Raw genomic sequence first — 18,637 nt, 5'->3', positions numbered from 1 at the left:
AACATCCAGAATGGTACTGGGTAGACGAGATGGTGGTAGAATATTCTATACATTATATACATTATACATTATAACCATTTACGAGAAGGTAATTTTTGTAACGTATCTTTCTAGAAGCCTGAACAGGCACCTATATAAGCAGGTGGTCTTGATGGTAGAGACGAGTTATTGTTTAGTAAGAGTTATGGTTTGAGAGGAGTTTTACTGGTGAACACATGTTGTGGTTAGGCTGACATGCTGGATGTAGGCAGTCGGTAGTCATCTGTTTCAAGGTTTTAACTTTCATGTTCCATGATAGGCAGTTGTTAAAATGGTGGCTTGTTGATGTTTGTGGAGTGAAGTGTTTTGTTGAGACAGCAGTGATTTAGGTTATATGCATTCAATTTGTAAATAATTGTAAATAAATCCATGAACACGAGTTGACAGCATTTTGTGTGCGTCATTGTGGATATACCATTGGTGACCGTGTGTGACATAACTCTTGGAATCCATCGGACTCTAAAATGAAGAACGACCAGAGGACCGTGGTGATGTTTGAACAGTTAATTTCCTTGATTCAGGCCCAGTCTAAAAACATCAAGGCCCAGTTTGGAAAACTGGAGGAAAACATCGAGGCCCAGTTTGGAAAAATCGAGACCCAGTTCAAGTCTGGATTGATGTCTGAAGAGGGAGCGGAATACCCTATCGCTGGACTTAGTGGGTAGGAGATGGAAAGAAGTACGAGGCAGCCCGTTACCGTTACAATGAAAATTTCCTAACCCAGTCTTCATATGGGGAGAGACGTTTGGTGACTTCCCTGTCGCATTTCTAGGGTAACGTTAAGAGCTATGCAATGTAATACAATCTTGCTCACAACGTGTACACTACCTAACCTAGAATTCTGTATACAGTGTAAAATTCTGCAGCGAAGCAGGGGTACATCAGCTAGTATTATATAAAGGAATGTTTAATGTAAATATGGTATGATGTTAGTTCTTGGGATTTGGGGAAGGTTGATTTTCATGTTATAACACTGATGAAGGGAGTTAAGGTTCCCCAAACATGTACGTATAAAACAAGGTAAAAATCAAATACTGTAATATATTGACAGGGTGGATAAACAATCAGCTGTGTACATTATTATAGTGAGGCACATGGTTTTATTGTGTTATTGTCTTCAGTTAAGGATATTATGTTACAAGGAATAAATAGGTTATGTATGGCGATTGTGCAGTACTTTTTATTATTTATTTACTGTACATACTGCTGTTAAACAGTGTTTATATTTTAGCAATTACAGAGAATACAGTAAATGTTTATAAGGCTTGGTGTATAATGTATCACATGTGACAGGCACTGCTGATATGCATATTTTATTACAAATCTTACTTATATTGGTGGTATGGATTGGTTAGGTGTTTGGTGAATGACAATATCATTGGTCTGAATTTTCATTATATTTACTGAATGTAGCAACCCTGTGGCTGGACATGATACAAGCCCTATCAGAGGCATTGGCAAACTGCTCTTCGTCACAGCTGGCCAATACAGCGGATAAGAAAGCAGAAATGACTGCATAGCTGTTGTACATAGTGAAATGTTATGTAGACATGCACGCAAATAGGGTAGATAATTGTGCTATATGAACTTCGTTTTAGTGTGCTACCAATGCGATGATAGCAACCTTTGCAATAAATATAAACAAATGTGTTTATACACGTAAGTATGCCAGTAAAAAAAAAAAAAAAAAAAAAAAAAAAAACGAAGGATGGTAGTAATTCTAACATCTTCGTAATAGCAGTTCATTTAACAATATGTAAATAAAAAAGTAATCAGAAAAAGATGATAAACCCAAAGATAATCTCAGAATAAGAAAGAATAGTAAGTAAAATCCAGTCATACGAATTCAATGGAGTTTTAGAAGGATTCATGTTAAACGTGAAAGCATACAATAATTTTAAGCCTTCAACTGAGAGGGGTCTGTGAACATACAGAATATAAATGAAACAAGTGTTTCAAGAAAAATTTTATTTAAATAGTAACAATAGTATAGAGTGTTCGACATGAAGTTAAGATAATTTTAAATGACTCGGATACTTACACAACATATGATATGCTTGTAGCAGTAGTCTGTAGAAATAGGAAAACTGATCTCACCAGGAGCATACATGTTATTTACAAACGTCGTATGACAACCTAGAGGAAACTTTCATTAATTAATATTTGATAAACCACATATAAACAGTATTTAAAAGATAATACAAAATAAAACTTGGATAAGAATATAACAAATTAATTTTGATACCAAAGGTTACGAGACCATAAAGGTAATTGTCAAAAGTAGAAATCATCAGTTAGGTAATCAGAGTGTAACTTTCCTTCTTCAAAGTTACAAAGTGAATAAAATAGGAATACAGTATATAAAGAATACACAATTAGAAGAAAAGTAAGGCATAAACATGAAAGTGAATGTTCAAGTTGAGAAAGGTATACTGTTTATATAAGTAGCCATGACATAGAAATTCAGTAGAGGCATTTTGAGCAAAAAATAGACACTGGTGTTCCTAAATGTTTCATAGTTCAGAAAAAAGTAGTACGTTCACCGCATAGGGACGACAGGGGAAGTCCAAGCCGTGACGCAAGTGTGATAAATGGATATAATTTGAAAACAATATTCTCTCATCCATGGGTAAATAATGCATGTATGAAGCTCGAATTATTATTATTATTATTATTATTATTATTATTATTATTATTGGTAATGTATGCCTATGAAGTGTTTACATCAATTTAGTATTTGTATTAATATTTACGTATTCGAATGGTCGCAGTGTTTGTGAGGTTATGTCATGAAACATGTACCTATATAGACATTTATGTGAGTTCAATTAAGGTAAGAACCTGTACACAATTTTTTATTACCTGTATTAATGATGTAATTCATTACAGAATTGTGAAACATACTGTAACATCCAGAATGGTACTGGGTAGACGAGATGGTGGTAGAATATTCTATACATTATATACATTATACATTATAACCATTTACGAGAAGGTAATTTTTGTAACGTATCTTTCTAGAAGCCTGAACAGGCACCTATATAAGCAGGTGGTCTTGATGGTAGAGACGAGTTATTGTTTAGTAAGAGTTATGGTTTGAGAGGAGTTTTACTGGTGAACACATGTTGTGGTTAGGCTGACATGCTGGATGTAGGCAGTCGGTAGTCATCTGTTTCAAGGTTTTAACTTTCATGTTCCATGATAGGCAGTTGTTAAAATGGTGGCTTGTTGATGTTTGTGGAGTGAAGTGTTTTGTTGAGACAGCAGTGATTTAGGTTATATGCATTCAATTTGTAAATAATTGTAAATAAATCCATGAACACGAGTTGACAGCATTTTGTGTGCGTCATTGTGGATATACCATTGGTGACCGTGTGTGACATAACTCTTGGAATCCATCGGACTCTAAAATGAAGAACGACCAGAGGACCGTGGTGATGTTTGAACAGTTAATTTCCTTGATTCAGGCCCAGTCTAAAAACATCAAGGCCCAGTTTGGAAAACTGGAGGAAAACATCGAGGCCCAGTTTGGAAAAATCGAGACCCAGTTCAAGTCTGGATTGATGTCTGAAGAGGGAGCGGAATACCCTATCGCTGGACTTAGTGGGTAGGAGATGGAAAGAAGTACGAGGCAGCCCGCAGCCATGTTCGACCTGCGAGGAAGTTGTGGGAGAATTCAGCGGGCACGGCAGTGTCCACCAATTGAGAGCAGACTACCAAGTCCAGCTGCAAGAGAGGACTAAGTCCACAGGTAGAACGCCGCAGGTATTTGACGTGCCGGGCTGAGTGGCTCAGACGGTTGAGACACTGGCCTTCTGACCCCAACTTGGCAGGTTCGATCCTGGCTCAGTACGGTGGTATTTGAAGATGCTCAAATACGTCAGCCTCGTGTTGGTAGATTTACTGGCACGTAAAAGAGCTCCTGCAGGACTAAATTCTGGTACCTCGGCGTCCCCCAAAACTGTAAAAGTAGTTAGTGGGACGTAAAGCAAAATAACATTATTATTATTATTATTATTATTATTATTATTATTATTATTATTATTATTATTATTAGGTATTCGATGCCAAGACCGAACCACCAGCCGACGCGACGGTGAATGGTCCGTAGCAGTATGACCCTAAGAGCGAGGCACTCAACAGCTGCAGTAAGCTCCACGGCACCATGAACTGTCCAGGGAGGATGTTCAGCGTGAAGCAGAATTATTGGGAGACTCAGACGATGTCCCAGGAGATGGAGGCAACGATGGCAATGACACAGCCAGTGGGACCCCCTCTAGGAGACGGAGTACCAATGGGGTCCGAACCGACAACCAACAAACGAGGGTGCCACCTGACCAGGACACTCGCCCCGACACGAAGCCATGTAACAGTAAGAACATCGAGATCAGCACCCCGGAAAAAGAGGAGACTCAACAGAGCCAAGCCCAAGACATGCGAGCCTATCTCATGCATCACGCTGGTGGACTACGAAGGTTCATGGACCCTGATAGAACACAAAGGTACAAATAGGGGGAATGCAGCGGAGCTTCAAATGCCACGCGAGGACCTGTGGATCATCATCACCAGGAATGAAGACACTGTGGACTGGACCCAGCAGATCCACCATGGGAAGGTGGTGGCCCCCGATCGAATCGCCTGGCTGCGAACTGTGGACTTCCACAGCGCCAACAGGGGGTCTGTGTAACTGAGGTAGTATTTGTGTAGTTAAACAGTGAGGACCAAGAGAGTGTGATAGCCTGTGGAAATTGTCGTGGATAAGCCTGGCGGATCCGTCAGGCTTTGCCACCAAAAAGAGAGGGTGAGCATTAGAGATGTCTGCTTGCACTAGGATGTTGTTACTCACCTCACTAAATCTTGAATCATTTCGTTCATGAGAGGAGACACTTTAGTTGGGATAAACACGTGAGGTGCTGCTGCCGGTTTCGAGAGGCTGACACCATTATGCACTATGTCCTCAGCGTATCGCCCCATTGGGGTATCCTGGTAGGGCACTTTGGCGACGAGAGGCACAGCCACAGATCTGTCTGTTGAGGGGCGACGTCGGCTCGGCTGGAAGTCTGGAAGTGGCTATAAAGGAGCCAGGGGAGGTTCACTGGCGCAGTCGTGTGCTGGACGAGGTTCAGTAAACAATATTCTCTCACCCATGTGTAAATAATGCACTATCGAGATCGAATAATAATAATAATAATAATAATAATAATAATAATAATAATAATAATTCAGTGTTTACATCCGTTTAGTATTAATATTTATGTAGTTGAATGGTTGCAGTGTTTGTGAAGTTATGTCATGAAACATGTACTGTATATAGACATTTATACGAGTTCAATTAAGGAAAGAACCTGTATATAATTTATTATTACTTGTTTTAATGATTTGTAATCCACTACAGAATTGTGAAACACACTGTAACATCCAGGATGGTACTGGGTAGACGAGATGATGGTAGAATATTCTGTACATTATAACCGTGTTGTTAGGCACCCAAGAATTTACGAGAAGGTATTTTTTGTAACGTATCTTTCTAGAAGCCTGGCCAGACACCTATATAAGCAGCTGGTCTTGATGGTAGAGACAAGTTATTGTTTAGTAAGAGTTACGGTTTGAGAGGAGTTTTACTGATGAACATGTGTTGTGGTTAGGCTGGCATGCCGGATGTAGCCAGTCGGTAGTTATGTTTCAAAATTGTAACCTCCATGTGCCGTGATACGCAGTTGTTAAAATAGTGGCTTGTTGATGTTTACGGAGTGAAGTGTTTTGTTGTGATGGTATTGATTTAGATTACGTGCATTTAATTTGTGAATAATTCTAAATAAATCCATGTACACAAGGTGATAGGATTTTGTGTGCATCATTGTGGATACATCAGCCGTGAATCCAAGATAGAAAAGGAGGGAGGGGGGTGAGTAATGACAAGAAAGGAGAGGTGAAAAATTTAGAAGTCCATCATGGATTAGGTCCCCGGGATCATCTACTATTCCAGATGATAAATATATGAAAGCATATTCAAAATGAACCTCAAAATAAAAATTTGTAAAACAGAACTGAGAAGAACCAGCTTACCCAGAATATTCAGAAGTCTCTTCCCCTGCCCGAGTCAGTTGAAGACATATCAGAAGTCATAATGATGTGGAATACAGTATCGTTATAGGGCAAAATTGAAGTAGGTTCCAGCCTCGATCTAATCCATAGCACACTGACCAGGTGTGGAGAGATGGCAGAGAATGTATAGCAAGACAAGAGTGATGTAGAAAGGTGCAATGGTAGAAGGTGAGAGGGGAAAGAGACTGGAATGTTCTAGAGTAGAGCAGAAGCTGGATAGACAATATAGCATGCATAGAAGTGTAGAGATCAGGGGAAAAAGAAGAAAAGCTAAGGTTAGGAACATGTGTGAAGAAAGTGGTGGTGGAAGGTAAGAGAACATTACAATAGTCTTCGTTTTAATTTTCTGATGTAAGTAAGAGTGCTTCTAAGGGCAGTTTGGTGGGTCCTTGGCAAACATGAAGGAAGAATCTCTCCATTCTGCTACTTCAGGTAGCACCATTTTTACATGCATTTCTCATTGCTAAATTGATGTCAGTAGGTAAGAAATTCAGCAGAATTGAATGTCAGATTGGTGATGCAAAGCTAGAACAGGTCGATAATTTCAAGTATCTAGGTTGTGTTTTCTCCCAGGATGGTAATATAGTAAGTGAGATTGAATCAAGGTGTCGTAAAGCTAATGCAGTGAGCTCGCAGTTGCGATTAACAGTATTCTGTAAGAAGGAGGTCAGCTCCAAGGCGAAACTATCTTTACATCGGTCTGTTTTCAGACCAACTTTGCTTTACAGGAGCGAAAGCTGGGTGGACTCAGGATATCTTATTCATAAGTTAGAGGTAACAGATATGAAAGTACCAAGAATGATTGCTGGTACAAACAGATGGGAACAATGGCAGGAGGGTACTCAGAATGAGGAGATAAAAGGCTAATTTAGGAATGAACTCGATGGATGAAGCTGTACGCATAAACCGACTTCGGTGGTGGGGTCATGTGAGGCAAATCGAGGAGGATAGGTTACCTAGGAGAATAATGGACTCTGTTATGGAGGGTAAGAGAAGTAGAGGTAGACCAAGACGACGATGGTTAGACTCAGTTTCTAACGATTTAAAGATAAGAGGTATAAAACTAAATGAGGCCACAACACTAGTTGCAAATCGAGGATTGTGGTGACGTGTAGTAAATTCACAGAGGCTTGCAGACTGAACGCTGAAAGGCATAACAGTCTATAATGATAATGTATGTATGTATGTTTCTCATTGCTAAACATGTTAACACATTAGTGACCAGGTCTGAATGGAAGCTGCTACCTCTTTTTGACTAGATAGTTCAAGCCATCAAGTACAAATTTACACTGCTACACTCACTCATGTAACGTGAACAGTATTCTAGATATTGACCTCTAACTTCTAAATTATGAACTAGATTATCTTTTGAGAAGCTGCTGACTGCATCTGTACGTACTAAATACTAAAGTGCCATCTGAACTCGACTTGTGTGCATCTGAGTCCCTGTTATATTCCAATGCACAAGATTGTTGTTCATAATTTAAGATAGAAGAACCAAAATCACTGTCAGAATCACTCACATAATTAAAAATATCTAATTCACTGTCCTTAGGTACACGTGATAACCGTAGGTACATCTGATAACCAGTCTGCACATAATTCAAAATTCATAATTCATCAACTGTATGCACCGCGCCATGTTGAGAGCTGCACTGAAGCTCCAAGGAATAACTCGACATTTCAGATATTATTTTGTTATGAAGTTTTAAGGAAAAGGTGGTGGACCAATAGCTGCCTTATACTATTTATTCCATGATTACACCATTTAAAAAGGAAACACAAGGTCCATAAAAATGAGAATTCTTGTAGCCCATCATGTATGGCCGGCCGAGGAACTACGAGAATTCTCAGGGCCCGTCACCAATGTGTTAATAAAGTGCTTCCCAAAACAAAAGTTAATTTTAAACAAAATTTACTTTTGTAGTACAAAGTAAGATGGTTCATGGTGTGGGTAACTGTAGTCACGTCCTAGTTCGTGAACCGTGGGCAACGGCTGAGTGGCCTAGTAATTGGTCCTGGGAGTCGGGATACCAGTTGCTATGGAATGGCAATGGGCATCTCGGACATATTCTGATTTATGGGCCTCCTTGTGCTCAGGCGGCTAGGACTATACAATTCACCGGTGGTCCATAACACGTTTGACTATGTGTAAGTAGGGTAGCATCCTGCTTCATGAATTTACCGAGCTCAGAACATTTTAAGCAAGCCTCGGACCTACGGGAGAAACGGAATCCCACTCCCATTTGACAGGCGAGGGACTCTTTGGAAACAACTTGTCAAATGAAATGGAATTCGATGGGGAGCTATCAATATTAATGGGGCTTTTGAAAGAAAGAAAGTAGAACTGGCTGAGTCAGTAAAGAGGATGCATCTGGATGTGCTAGGAGTAAGTGATATTCGGGTAAGGGGAGATAACTAGGAAGAGATAGGAGATTATAAAGTGTACTTGACGGATGTTAGAAAGGGAAGGGCAGAGCCTAGGGTAGGGCTGTTTATCAGGAATTCCATTGCACGCAACATAGTTTCTGTTAGGCACGTAAATGAGCGAATGATGTGGGTAGATTTGTCAGTTGGAGGAATTAGGATTAGAATTCTCTCTGTGTATTCACCATGTGAGGGTGCAGATGAGGATGAAGTTGACAAGTTTTATGAAGCATTGAGTGACATCGTGGTCAGGGTCAACAGCAACAAGAATAGTGCTAATGAGCAATTTCAATGCGAGGGTTGGGAATAGAACTGAAGGATTCAAAAGGGTGATTGGTAAATGTGGGGAAGATATGGAAGCTAATGGGAATGGGGAGCGTTTGCTGGACTTCTGTGCTAGTATGGGTTTAGCACTTACGAATACATTCTTCAAGCATAAGGCTATTCATGCTACACATGGGAGACTAGGGGTACCAGATCCATAATAGACTATATCTTAACCAACTTCAAATTCAGAAAATCTGTTAGGAATGTACAAGATTTTTGGGGATTTTTCGATTATACAGATCACTATCTGATCTGTAGGGAACTAAGGATCTCTAGGCCTAGGGTAGAGAAAGTGAAATCTGTCTGCAAACGAATAAGGGTAGAAAATCTCCAGGATGAGGAAATTAGACAGAAGTACATGTGTATGATTAGTGAGAAGTTTCGAATAGTAGACAGTAAGCAGGTTCAGGATATAGAAGGTGAATGGGTGGCATATAGGTATGCTGTAGTAGAGACAGCAAGGGAATGCCTTAAGACAACTGTGTGTAAAGATGGGAAAATTAAAATTGAAATAATTGATAAGGAGATTCCACCTATTCAATACCAAAGAATAAGAAATGTAGTGAATTACATTCTCATTTAATAATAATTAGAAATGGCACCGGTTTCGACCCTAGTCCAGGTCATCATCAGCCGATTAAGAAATGGAAAACAATGCATAGGATCAGTAGAAGAGGCAATATGAAAAGGAAATGAACGGGAGTAGACACTGTAAAACTTAGAAGAAGTAAAATACAAGTCATTCAAAAGAAAAACAGTGCACAATTCTCTTAGCGGCAGCAAGGCACATGTAGTGCTAGGCATAGTCCCACAATGATTACGAAAGCGGAGAACTGTTCAAAGCCAGTTATTTAAACACTGTCAGGCATAAAGTCACATCACAATCGAACACATATGAAGGTTCATATTCGTGTAGGAGTTGAAGACAAGCAGATTCATTGAAGCAACTTGCCGGCTTCCGGTGATCAGCGCGAACACATTCAATATCAGGCACTGTGGTTTCAAACGCCAAAGTAAAATAGAGAATAGCTTGGCGAACATCTTGGTGGAATGATGAAGTGAGAGCAGCTTGTAAATGTAAAAAGAAGGCTTATCAGAAATGGCTCCAAACAAGGGTCGAGGCAGACAGGGATTTGTACGTAGATGAAAGAACAGAGCGTACAAATAGTTGTTGAATCCAAAAAAAAGTCGTGGGAAGATTTTGGTAATAACGTGGAAAGGCCAGGTCAAGCAGCAGGGAAACCTTTCTGGACAGTAATAAAGAATCTTAGGAAGGGAGGGAAAAAGGAAATGGACAGTGTTTTGAGTAATTCAGGTGAATTCATAATAGATCCTAGGGAATCACTGGATAGGTGGAGGGAATATTTTGAACATCTTCTCAACGTAAAAGGAAATCTTCCTGGTGATGTTGCGAACAGCCAAGCTCATGGGGAGGAGGAAAATGATGTTGGTGAAATTATGCTGGAGGAAGTTGAAAGGATGGTAAATAAACTCCATTGTTATAAAGCAACAGGAATAGATGAAATTAGACCTGAAATGGTGAAGTATAGTGGGAAGGCAGGTATGAAATGGCTTCATTGAGTAGTAAGATTAGCATGGAGTGTTGGTAAGGTACCTTCAGATTGGACAAAAGCAGTAATTGCACCTATCTATAAGCAAGGGAACAGGAAGAATTGCAACAACTATCGAGGTATCTCCTTGATTAGTATACCAGGCAAAGTATTCAACTGGCATCTTGGAAGGAAGGGTGTGATCAGTGGTTGAGAGGAAGTTGGATGAAAACCAGTGCGGTTTCAGACCCCAGAGGGGCTGTCAGGATCAGATTTTCAGTATACGCCAGGTAATTGAAAAAAGCTACGTGAGGAATAGGCAGTTGTGTTTATGTTTCGTAGATCTAGAGAAAGCATATGACAGGGTATCGAGGGAAAAGATGTTCGCCATACTGGGGGACTATGGAATTAAAGGTAGATTATTAAAATCAAAGGCATTTATGTTGACAATTGGGCTTCAGTGAGAATTGATGGTAGAATGAGTTCTTGGTTCAGGGTACTTACAGGGGTTAGACAAGGCTGTAATGTTTCACCTTTGCTATTCATCGTTTACATAGATCATCTGCTGAAAGGTATAAAATGGCAGGAAGGGATAGGTGGAAATGTAGTAAGCAGTCTGGCCTATGCCGACGACTTGGTCTTAATGGCAGATTGTACTGAACGCCTGCAGTCTAATGTCTTGGAACTTGAAAATAGGTGCAATGAGTATGGTATGAAAATTAGCCTCCCGAAGACTAAATTGATGTTATTAGGTAAGAAATTCAACAGAATTGAATGTCAGATTGGTGATACTGTATCCGCCCCCTACCCAAAAGGGCTCCGGCGAGAAATCTACAGGGCGTTAACGGTTAAAAGCAATTAGGCGCTTATCTAAAATTAACTTAGTGGCATACAGGTTAGGATAAACAGGGCATACCTAACTATAATGAGAACACATTCCATAAAGTTTAAATTAATACAATAAGTTAATTAAATCCTGATGATTATGGGAATGGCGCATATATATACTATGAAGTACATAATTGATTTTACATCTGTTGTGGATTATTTATTGACTTGTAGTCTTGTGTGATAGATCAGAGTACTCTCTATCGCAAAGTGGCATGCCGTGACGCAACGTGAACGGAAACATTTATCATGAACACTGAAGCTATCTCACATTATTGACAAATGAAAGTAACACTCGTGCATCAAGTCTGAGTGATCCCTATTCTGAAAGCACACGATTATTTCCCCACCGGAATACAATAAAATAAATTATACAGATGTTGATCAAACACCCGGGTTTGAACCGAACCCTCACTGGAATAAAATCCGCCGTGCCGATGGGATAAAGCCATCACCGACACTAATTACAGTCACAACATGTTACATAAAAGAACATAATCGCACATTATGTACAATAAACATATGAGGCACACATCCTTCATTCTAGTATTGTGGAATACCAATGCCCACGTAGAGGATTGAACTGATGATCCCAGAGATGAACATGTGGGACTGAAAACCCCAGGTAATTTATACTCAAATAAATATCCAACAAATATTAGTACCAATTACCGTGTCATTTATTAGAGCATACGTTATTCTGGCGTGTTGAATATTTCCAACTGTTAGCCTATTTACTCAGGCCCTGCTTCGCAGTAAAAAGCTCCCTCCCTTAGAGGTGAGACACACACCAAAACACATCTGGCGCAAGGTCAAGCATTTCCACCCCCACATCAGGTGGTCATTAGCCTCGGCCTTCACAAGCATAACAAACCATTTCTTTAAAAACACGTTTTCCCGAGGTACACTCTCGATAATACTGAGGTCTATTCCTCATTCATCAAACCGCACCGACTTCAAATAAATAACCTCAATTCAACACATATGTTTCTCATGGCCAACCCATGACTTCAAATATCACACCTATCTCTCACATCCCGACACCGGTTTTAATAATACCAATATTTGCATAATTACTATTATTATTATTATTATTATTATTATTATTATTATTATTATTATTATCATTACTATTGATTTTGGCTGTCCACTGACTTCCTTACATGATTTACCTGGTAATTAAATCATGTCAAACCATCACACAGAAAATTCCTCATAATTACAATGTAATTAAATAATCAAATGATTATTAACTCACAATTAAACCCTAATCAATTTATAGTTAACACATAATTAACTTATAATTAAATTGCCACATGGTAATCAACTCATAAATAAATGTTCACATGGTAATTAACTCATGATTAAATATTCCTACCAGTAATTAACTCTTAATTAAATATTCACACAGCAATTAATTCATAATTAAATAATAATAATGTTATTTGCTTTACGTCCCACTAACTACTTTTACGGTCTTCAGAGGTGCCGGAATTTAGTCCCACAGGTGTTCTTTTACGTTCCAGTAAATCTACCGACACGAGGCTGTCGTATTTGAGCACCTTCAAATATCACCGGACTGAGCCAGGATCGAACCTGCCAAGTTGGGGTTAGAAGGCCAGCGCCTTAACCGTCTGAGCCACTCAGGCCGGCAATTCATAATTAAATATTCACATGGTAATTAACTCATAATTTAATTGTAATTAAATTATAATTAAACTGATCAAAACAACCCAACTTAAATTGAAACACTCCCTAGCTAAATATTTCAATGGAGGTATGGGGTATCAGTCCCGTGGACATCTCGTAACTCTGGAACTCCTCATGTAGCTTTATTACATTACTTACCACTCATGAAATTATCAATACTGGATTAACTACAACCTAAATTAAATTATCAATCCCTGAACCTACTAAACTACTGGTCTTCTGACGTATTAACTGACCAAGAAGTTGGTATAAATAACCACCTAATCAATACTTTATTATTGCGTCAGGCAAAATTGAATATAAATTAACACTTACAGGACATGTTTCGACCACTTAGTGGTCCTCTTCAGCTGTATAAAGAAAGAATTGAGAAGGAAAAAAATTAGAATTAAGAAATAAAAACATTAGGACAATAAGCACAAATAATAAAAGTTCTTTGGAGGCTCCTTTGTTAAAAAAAAATGGAGGTCATCAGATCAGGACATCTTGCCTCTCGTTCTTGCTTGGAAAAGATGTTTATTCTGCGTTGTTTAGAGGGTCTGTCTTTGAGCGCGACCTGGTGAAGTAACGATGTGACACAGTCTGGCAGTTCATGCAAAGCTCTGGAGAGAAGGGAAGTAGAGTTTTGTCATCATCTAAAATATCATGTGAGGGAGGAGGGAGATTGGGCTGTGCTTCTGCGATGTCGTGTTTGATTATATCTCTTGTTCGTCTTGTCTGTTTCCTGTCTACCCACTCCAAGTATTTACTAATATTCGCGTATAAAATGTTTTTTTGCTCGTTTTTGTTAAGATTCTCTTTACCGTTTTCTAATTTATCAAGAACGATGTGGATGTTTTCCAGGTTGTTAATTAGATTTCCTTTATTTATCATACATATAATTTGAAGGTCCTGTCTGATATTGGTGAATTTGTAGTTGGACTCTTTCATATGGGATCCCATGGCAGAGAATCTTTTGTATTTTTCAGCATTGACGTGTTCTTGATATCTAATTAAGAAGTACCTTCCAGATGTCCCATGTAAGTTTTTTTTACACTGAGTACAAGTTACCTTATAAATACCAGATTCCTGGAATTCGTCATCTTTAAGTTTATTAGCTTTATTGTGACTAAAGAACCTATGTTTTGTGTTGTTGTTGGTTGAGAAGGCTACTTTGGTGTTGTGTAGAAAAAACTTACGTGAGACAATCTGGAAGGTACTTCTTAATTAGATATCAAGAACACGTCAATGCTGAAAAATACAAAAGATTCTCTGCCATGGGATCCCATATGAAGGAGTCCAACCACAAATTCACCAATATCAGACAGGACCTTCAAATTATCTATATGATAAATAAAGGAAATCTAATTAACAACCTGGAAAACATCCACATCGTTCTTGATAAATCAGAAAACGGTGAAGAGAATCTTAACGAAAACAATAAGCAAAAAGACATCTTATACGAGAATATTAGTAAATACTTGGAATTGTTAGACATGAAACAGACAAAACGAACAAGAGATATAATCAAACACGACATCGCAGAAGCACAGCCCAATCTCCCTCCTCCCTCACATGATATTTTAGATGACGACAAAACTCTACTTCCCTTTTCTCCAGAGCTTTGCATGAACTGCCAGACTGTGTCACATCATTACTTCACCAGGTCGCGCTCAAAGACAGACCCTCTAGACAGCGCAGAATAAACATCTTTCCCAAACAAGAACGAGAGGCAAGATGTCTTGATCTGATGACCTCCATTTTTTTAACAAAGGAGTCTCCAAAGAACTTTCATTATTTGTGCTTATTGTCCTAATGTTTTTTCTTCTCAATTCTAATGTTTTTTCTTCTCAATTCTTTCTTTATACAGCTGAAGAGGACCTCTAAGTGGTCAAAACATGTCCTGTAAGTGTTAATTTATATTCAATTTTGCCTGAGGCAATAATAAAGTATCGATTAAGTGGTTATTTATACTAGCTTCTTGATTATACTCATCGATACGGTCATGAAAGGGACAACTTGTAATGCATTAACTGACTAAGAGTTTCCCAAAATTAAGTAAATAAGTGAATCTTCTCCCACATGCTAATCTCTCAGAATATAAGTTTCCCCATTTACAATTAAAATAACTCAGACCTGTTATTAATTAAATAAAATAAGAAATAAAAACTATGTGCTCATCTTTGGCACTTCTACATTCAAATGAAGTTACATCCCTAACATTATAGCGTCAGCTTATGACAAGTAATTCCCGTCCCTTCTTGTCATGCCATTTAAATATGAAAATACTCATCTCTATCATCTGACGACACCTTGGTCAGCTAGGGTGGTCCATATCGGGGCTTACTGCTGACCCATTGGCACCAAAGCAATCACTGGTAGCTCCATTTCACCATCAAGCCGGAAGTCCATGGTCCTTGATCGATGAAGTCACTTGCAGTATCCTAAGTACAGAACACATCAGTATTTTATTTCCACAATATATTCAATTGCGTTCAGCGTGGATGTCCGACCACGAGTTCAGATCAGTACTTTGTAATCCGCGGTTCAGTATCGAATTCCTTGTACCTCTCAGCCACTATTAATTTATTACTGTCCGACACGGTCATGCTGTAGTAATAATAATATTACAATTCAAACTGAGCATTCGCGACACATCACAGTTTTAAATGTTTAATTACTAGCGTCACGTATGTCAGCTCTATGCAGTATTCACACAAATTACTCTATTGTGTTTGAATTTTAAGTTTGAAGTCACTAGACAAAGAATTAATACGAGCTCAGCTAAACATAGCTTCGCCCTTCGTGTGCTGAGAGTACCAGATGAGTAGCTGCGCCTATGGCAGTGCTTTTTACAAAAAGGAAGTTTCCTCCACTCAAAATCTGCATATGGCCTATTTACGGCCCACTAGAAGTCAAATAGTACGACCATCAGGTGACCAGTATTTGCCTGATGTGATTGAGACATATCCGTACCTTCGTAGGATCTCCTGTAATTAATAATAAAGTTTTTCCTGCTTCCCCCTCTACCCTGGGGTGAACTCCCACTTCAAGGAGGTGTTTTGACACTAACCAGATGGCCCTTGGTAATTTTCCATGAAGAAATAACGAAGTATTCTTTCTCCATCCGTAAATTATCAACCAAGAGGACATTAAATACTCTAAATAAATGCCCCAATTATAGTTATCTCTTCTAAATCAGAATACGACTCCAGAATTCAGATTTTATTAATTTCCACATCGTAGGCAATCAAGTTGGCTAGGCTGAATTAAAGATGGCTTCCATATTTCGCTTCGAAAAATTTTGCCTCCCTTCGCTTTCTTGGTCGTGAGGTAGGGATGACTTCTCTCAAGTTACGTCACGGTGAACCACCGATTGCAGCCCCACCCAAAACTTCACGGGATTTACTCTCGTGCAGGCTCCCTGCTGGACAAAGAAAGATGTTGCGCAATAGATCGCAAATAATAAAATTCTGTAGAATCAAATTTGTAGACTTATTATCTGTCTCAATGATATTGATATTAATTAATTTTGATATTTCTTTCCTCAAATAGCATTGCGTCTGCAATTTAAATGACCAGTCTTAACTAAAGGGCCTTGGATCATGCCCCTGTCGGGTGCAATACAAAGTTAGAATAGGTTGATAATTTCAAGTATTTAGGTTGTGTGTTCTCCCAGGATGGTAATATAGTAAGTGAGATTGAATCAAGGTGTTGTAAAGCTAATGCAGTGAGCTCGCAGTTGCGATCATCAGTATTCTGTAAGAAGGAAGTCAGCTCCCAGATGAAACTATCTTTACATCGGTCTGTTTTCAGACCAACTTTGCTTTACGGGAGCAAAAGCTGGGTGGACTCAGGAATCTTATTCATAAGTTATAAGTAACAGACATGAAAGTAGCGAGGATGATTGCTGGTACAAACAGGTGGGAACAATGACAGGAGGGTACTCGGAATGAGTAGATAAAGGCTAATTTAGGAATGAACTTGATGGATGAAGCTGTACGCATAAACCGGCTTCGGTGGTGGGGTCATGTGAGGCGAATGGAGGAGGATAGGTTACCTAGGAGAATAATGGACTCTGTTATGGAGGGTAAGAGAAGTAGAGGTAGACCAAGATGACGATGGTTAGACTCAGTTTCTAACGATTTAAAGATAAGAGGTATAGAACTAAATGAGGCCACAACACTAGTTGCAAATTGAGGATTGTGGCGATGTTTAGTAAATTCACAGAGGCTTGCAGACTGAGCACTGAAAGGCATAACAGTCTATTATGATAATGTGTATATATATATGTATGTTCAAAGTAAGGAAATGAAACAATGTATAAATTAACTCTGTTTTGCTTTCAAATATGATGAAATTTACTGTACTCTATGATACGTACTTGTCATGTTCTTAAAGTCAGTAATTCTTTTGTTGTAAAGCAGTGAACACTTTGCCTCCAGCTTTCGGCGCTTATGACTACTATGCACACCCTTTACACCTTATAGTGGATTTTGAAGTTACATCATAGGAAAGATTTTAGTTAATCCGAATAGGTGTTGGTCCCCAATTAGTTTGGATTAACAGAACTCTACTGTACTTCTAATTTGAAAGCTGCTCAGTTACAGGAAAGCTCATCCATGAAAGAAGATGGCAATGCACACAGCTACAGTTGCTTTGCAAAAAGCTTTTGCAGTGTAACTCCTGCTACCAAGAAGCTGTTCCTCTCCTCACTACAAGGTGTATTAAACTTCACTCAGTGGACAGGTAACAATTAAGTGTTGCCTCTTAATCAGTTTTAATTGGCTCATATTTTTATGAGTAAGGTGTAAGCTAATGTAGGGATTTACTCGTATTTCCAGCATCAAAGAAGGAAATTCAGTGTGTAGAGTATACATGGTAGTGCATTTATACATGAGCAAATGCATACTCCTTCGAGATGCTTGACTAGGAGGAGGATTCTGTTCTGCCTTCGCAGAAGTGTTTGATCCAGAATTCAAGTACTGTCTAATGGCAGACAAAAGATTGTAATAAGGGAGCAAGCCAATGCCAGGCATTTCCTTTCTTTTTTTCAGAATTGGATATTTGAGGTTGATTTTTGTGTGAATAACCCTGTACAAGAAACACTGCCATTTGATCTGTTCTAAATGGGTTCTCCCTCCAGTAAGGATGCTAGATATCAGCATTCCTTTCCTGTAGTCTATATTTTTCTTATCTCTGGTCTTATAAATCCCAGGTTGTAAATTATCATTGATGCTCATGTTATTGTATACTATGGTAAATATCTTTTATCATTGTGTGTGTTTCAGATCATACACGCCTCAGTGTGTGGGTATTGGATGGTGATCCATCTCATGCTCATCTCCTCCGATTTGCTCTCTCAGAGGAGAGTTTTCCTCACACATTAGTCATGTTTGTGGTTGCCATGACGACTCCTTGGGGGATCCTTGATCAACTACAGAACTGGGCTACAGTACTTCAGGATCATATTGATAGGCTAAAGTTGGCAACTGATGATCTTCAGGAAGCTAGGCATAAATGTAAGTAAATGTATCTACAAGCATTATACTGTACCAAATAGCTCTCTGCATTGGTTCATTTAAAGGTTGTCTTGTCATATCCCCTTTAGA

General features: G+C 38.9%; 1 protein-coding gene across 3 annotated transcripts in view; it reads left to right on the top strand.

Annotated features, from left to right (window-relative positions):
- The window catches only part of Dlic (dynein light intermediate chain), a 316,288-nt gene that overhangs the window by 117,331 nt on the left and 180,320 nt on the right, over window positions 1–18,637 (top strand). For all 3 annotated transcript variants that reach the window (XR_010859834.2, XM_067145474.2, XM_067145473.2), the window contains exon 4: window positions 18,317–18,547. Coding sequence is in view for 2 of the 3 variants with exons in the window: in XM_067145474.2 (XP_067001575.1) it covers window positions 18,317–18,547 (231 nt within the window). In the remaining variant the exon portion in view is untranslated. The remainder of the gene's footprint in view (window positions 1–18,316; window positions 18,548–18,637) is intronic.

The sequence above is a fragment of the Anabrus simplex genome, chromosome 4 (genome assembly GCF_040414725.1).
Source record: "Anabrus simplex isolate iqAnaSimp1 chromosome 4, ASM4041472v1, whole genome shotgun sequence".
NCBI lineage: Eukaryota > Metazoa > Arthropoda > Insecta > Orthoptera > Tettigoniidae > Anabrus > Anabrus simplex.
This window is presented reverse-complemented; position numbering and strand designations above follow the sequence as displayed.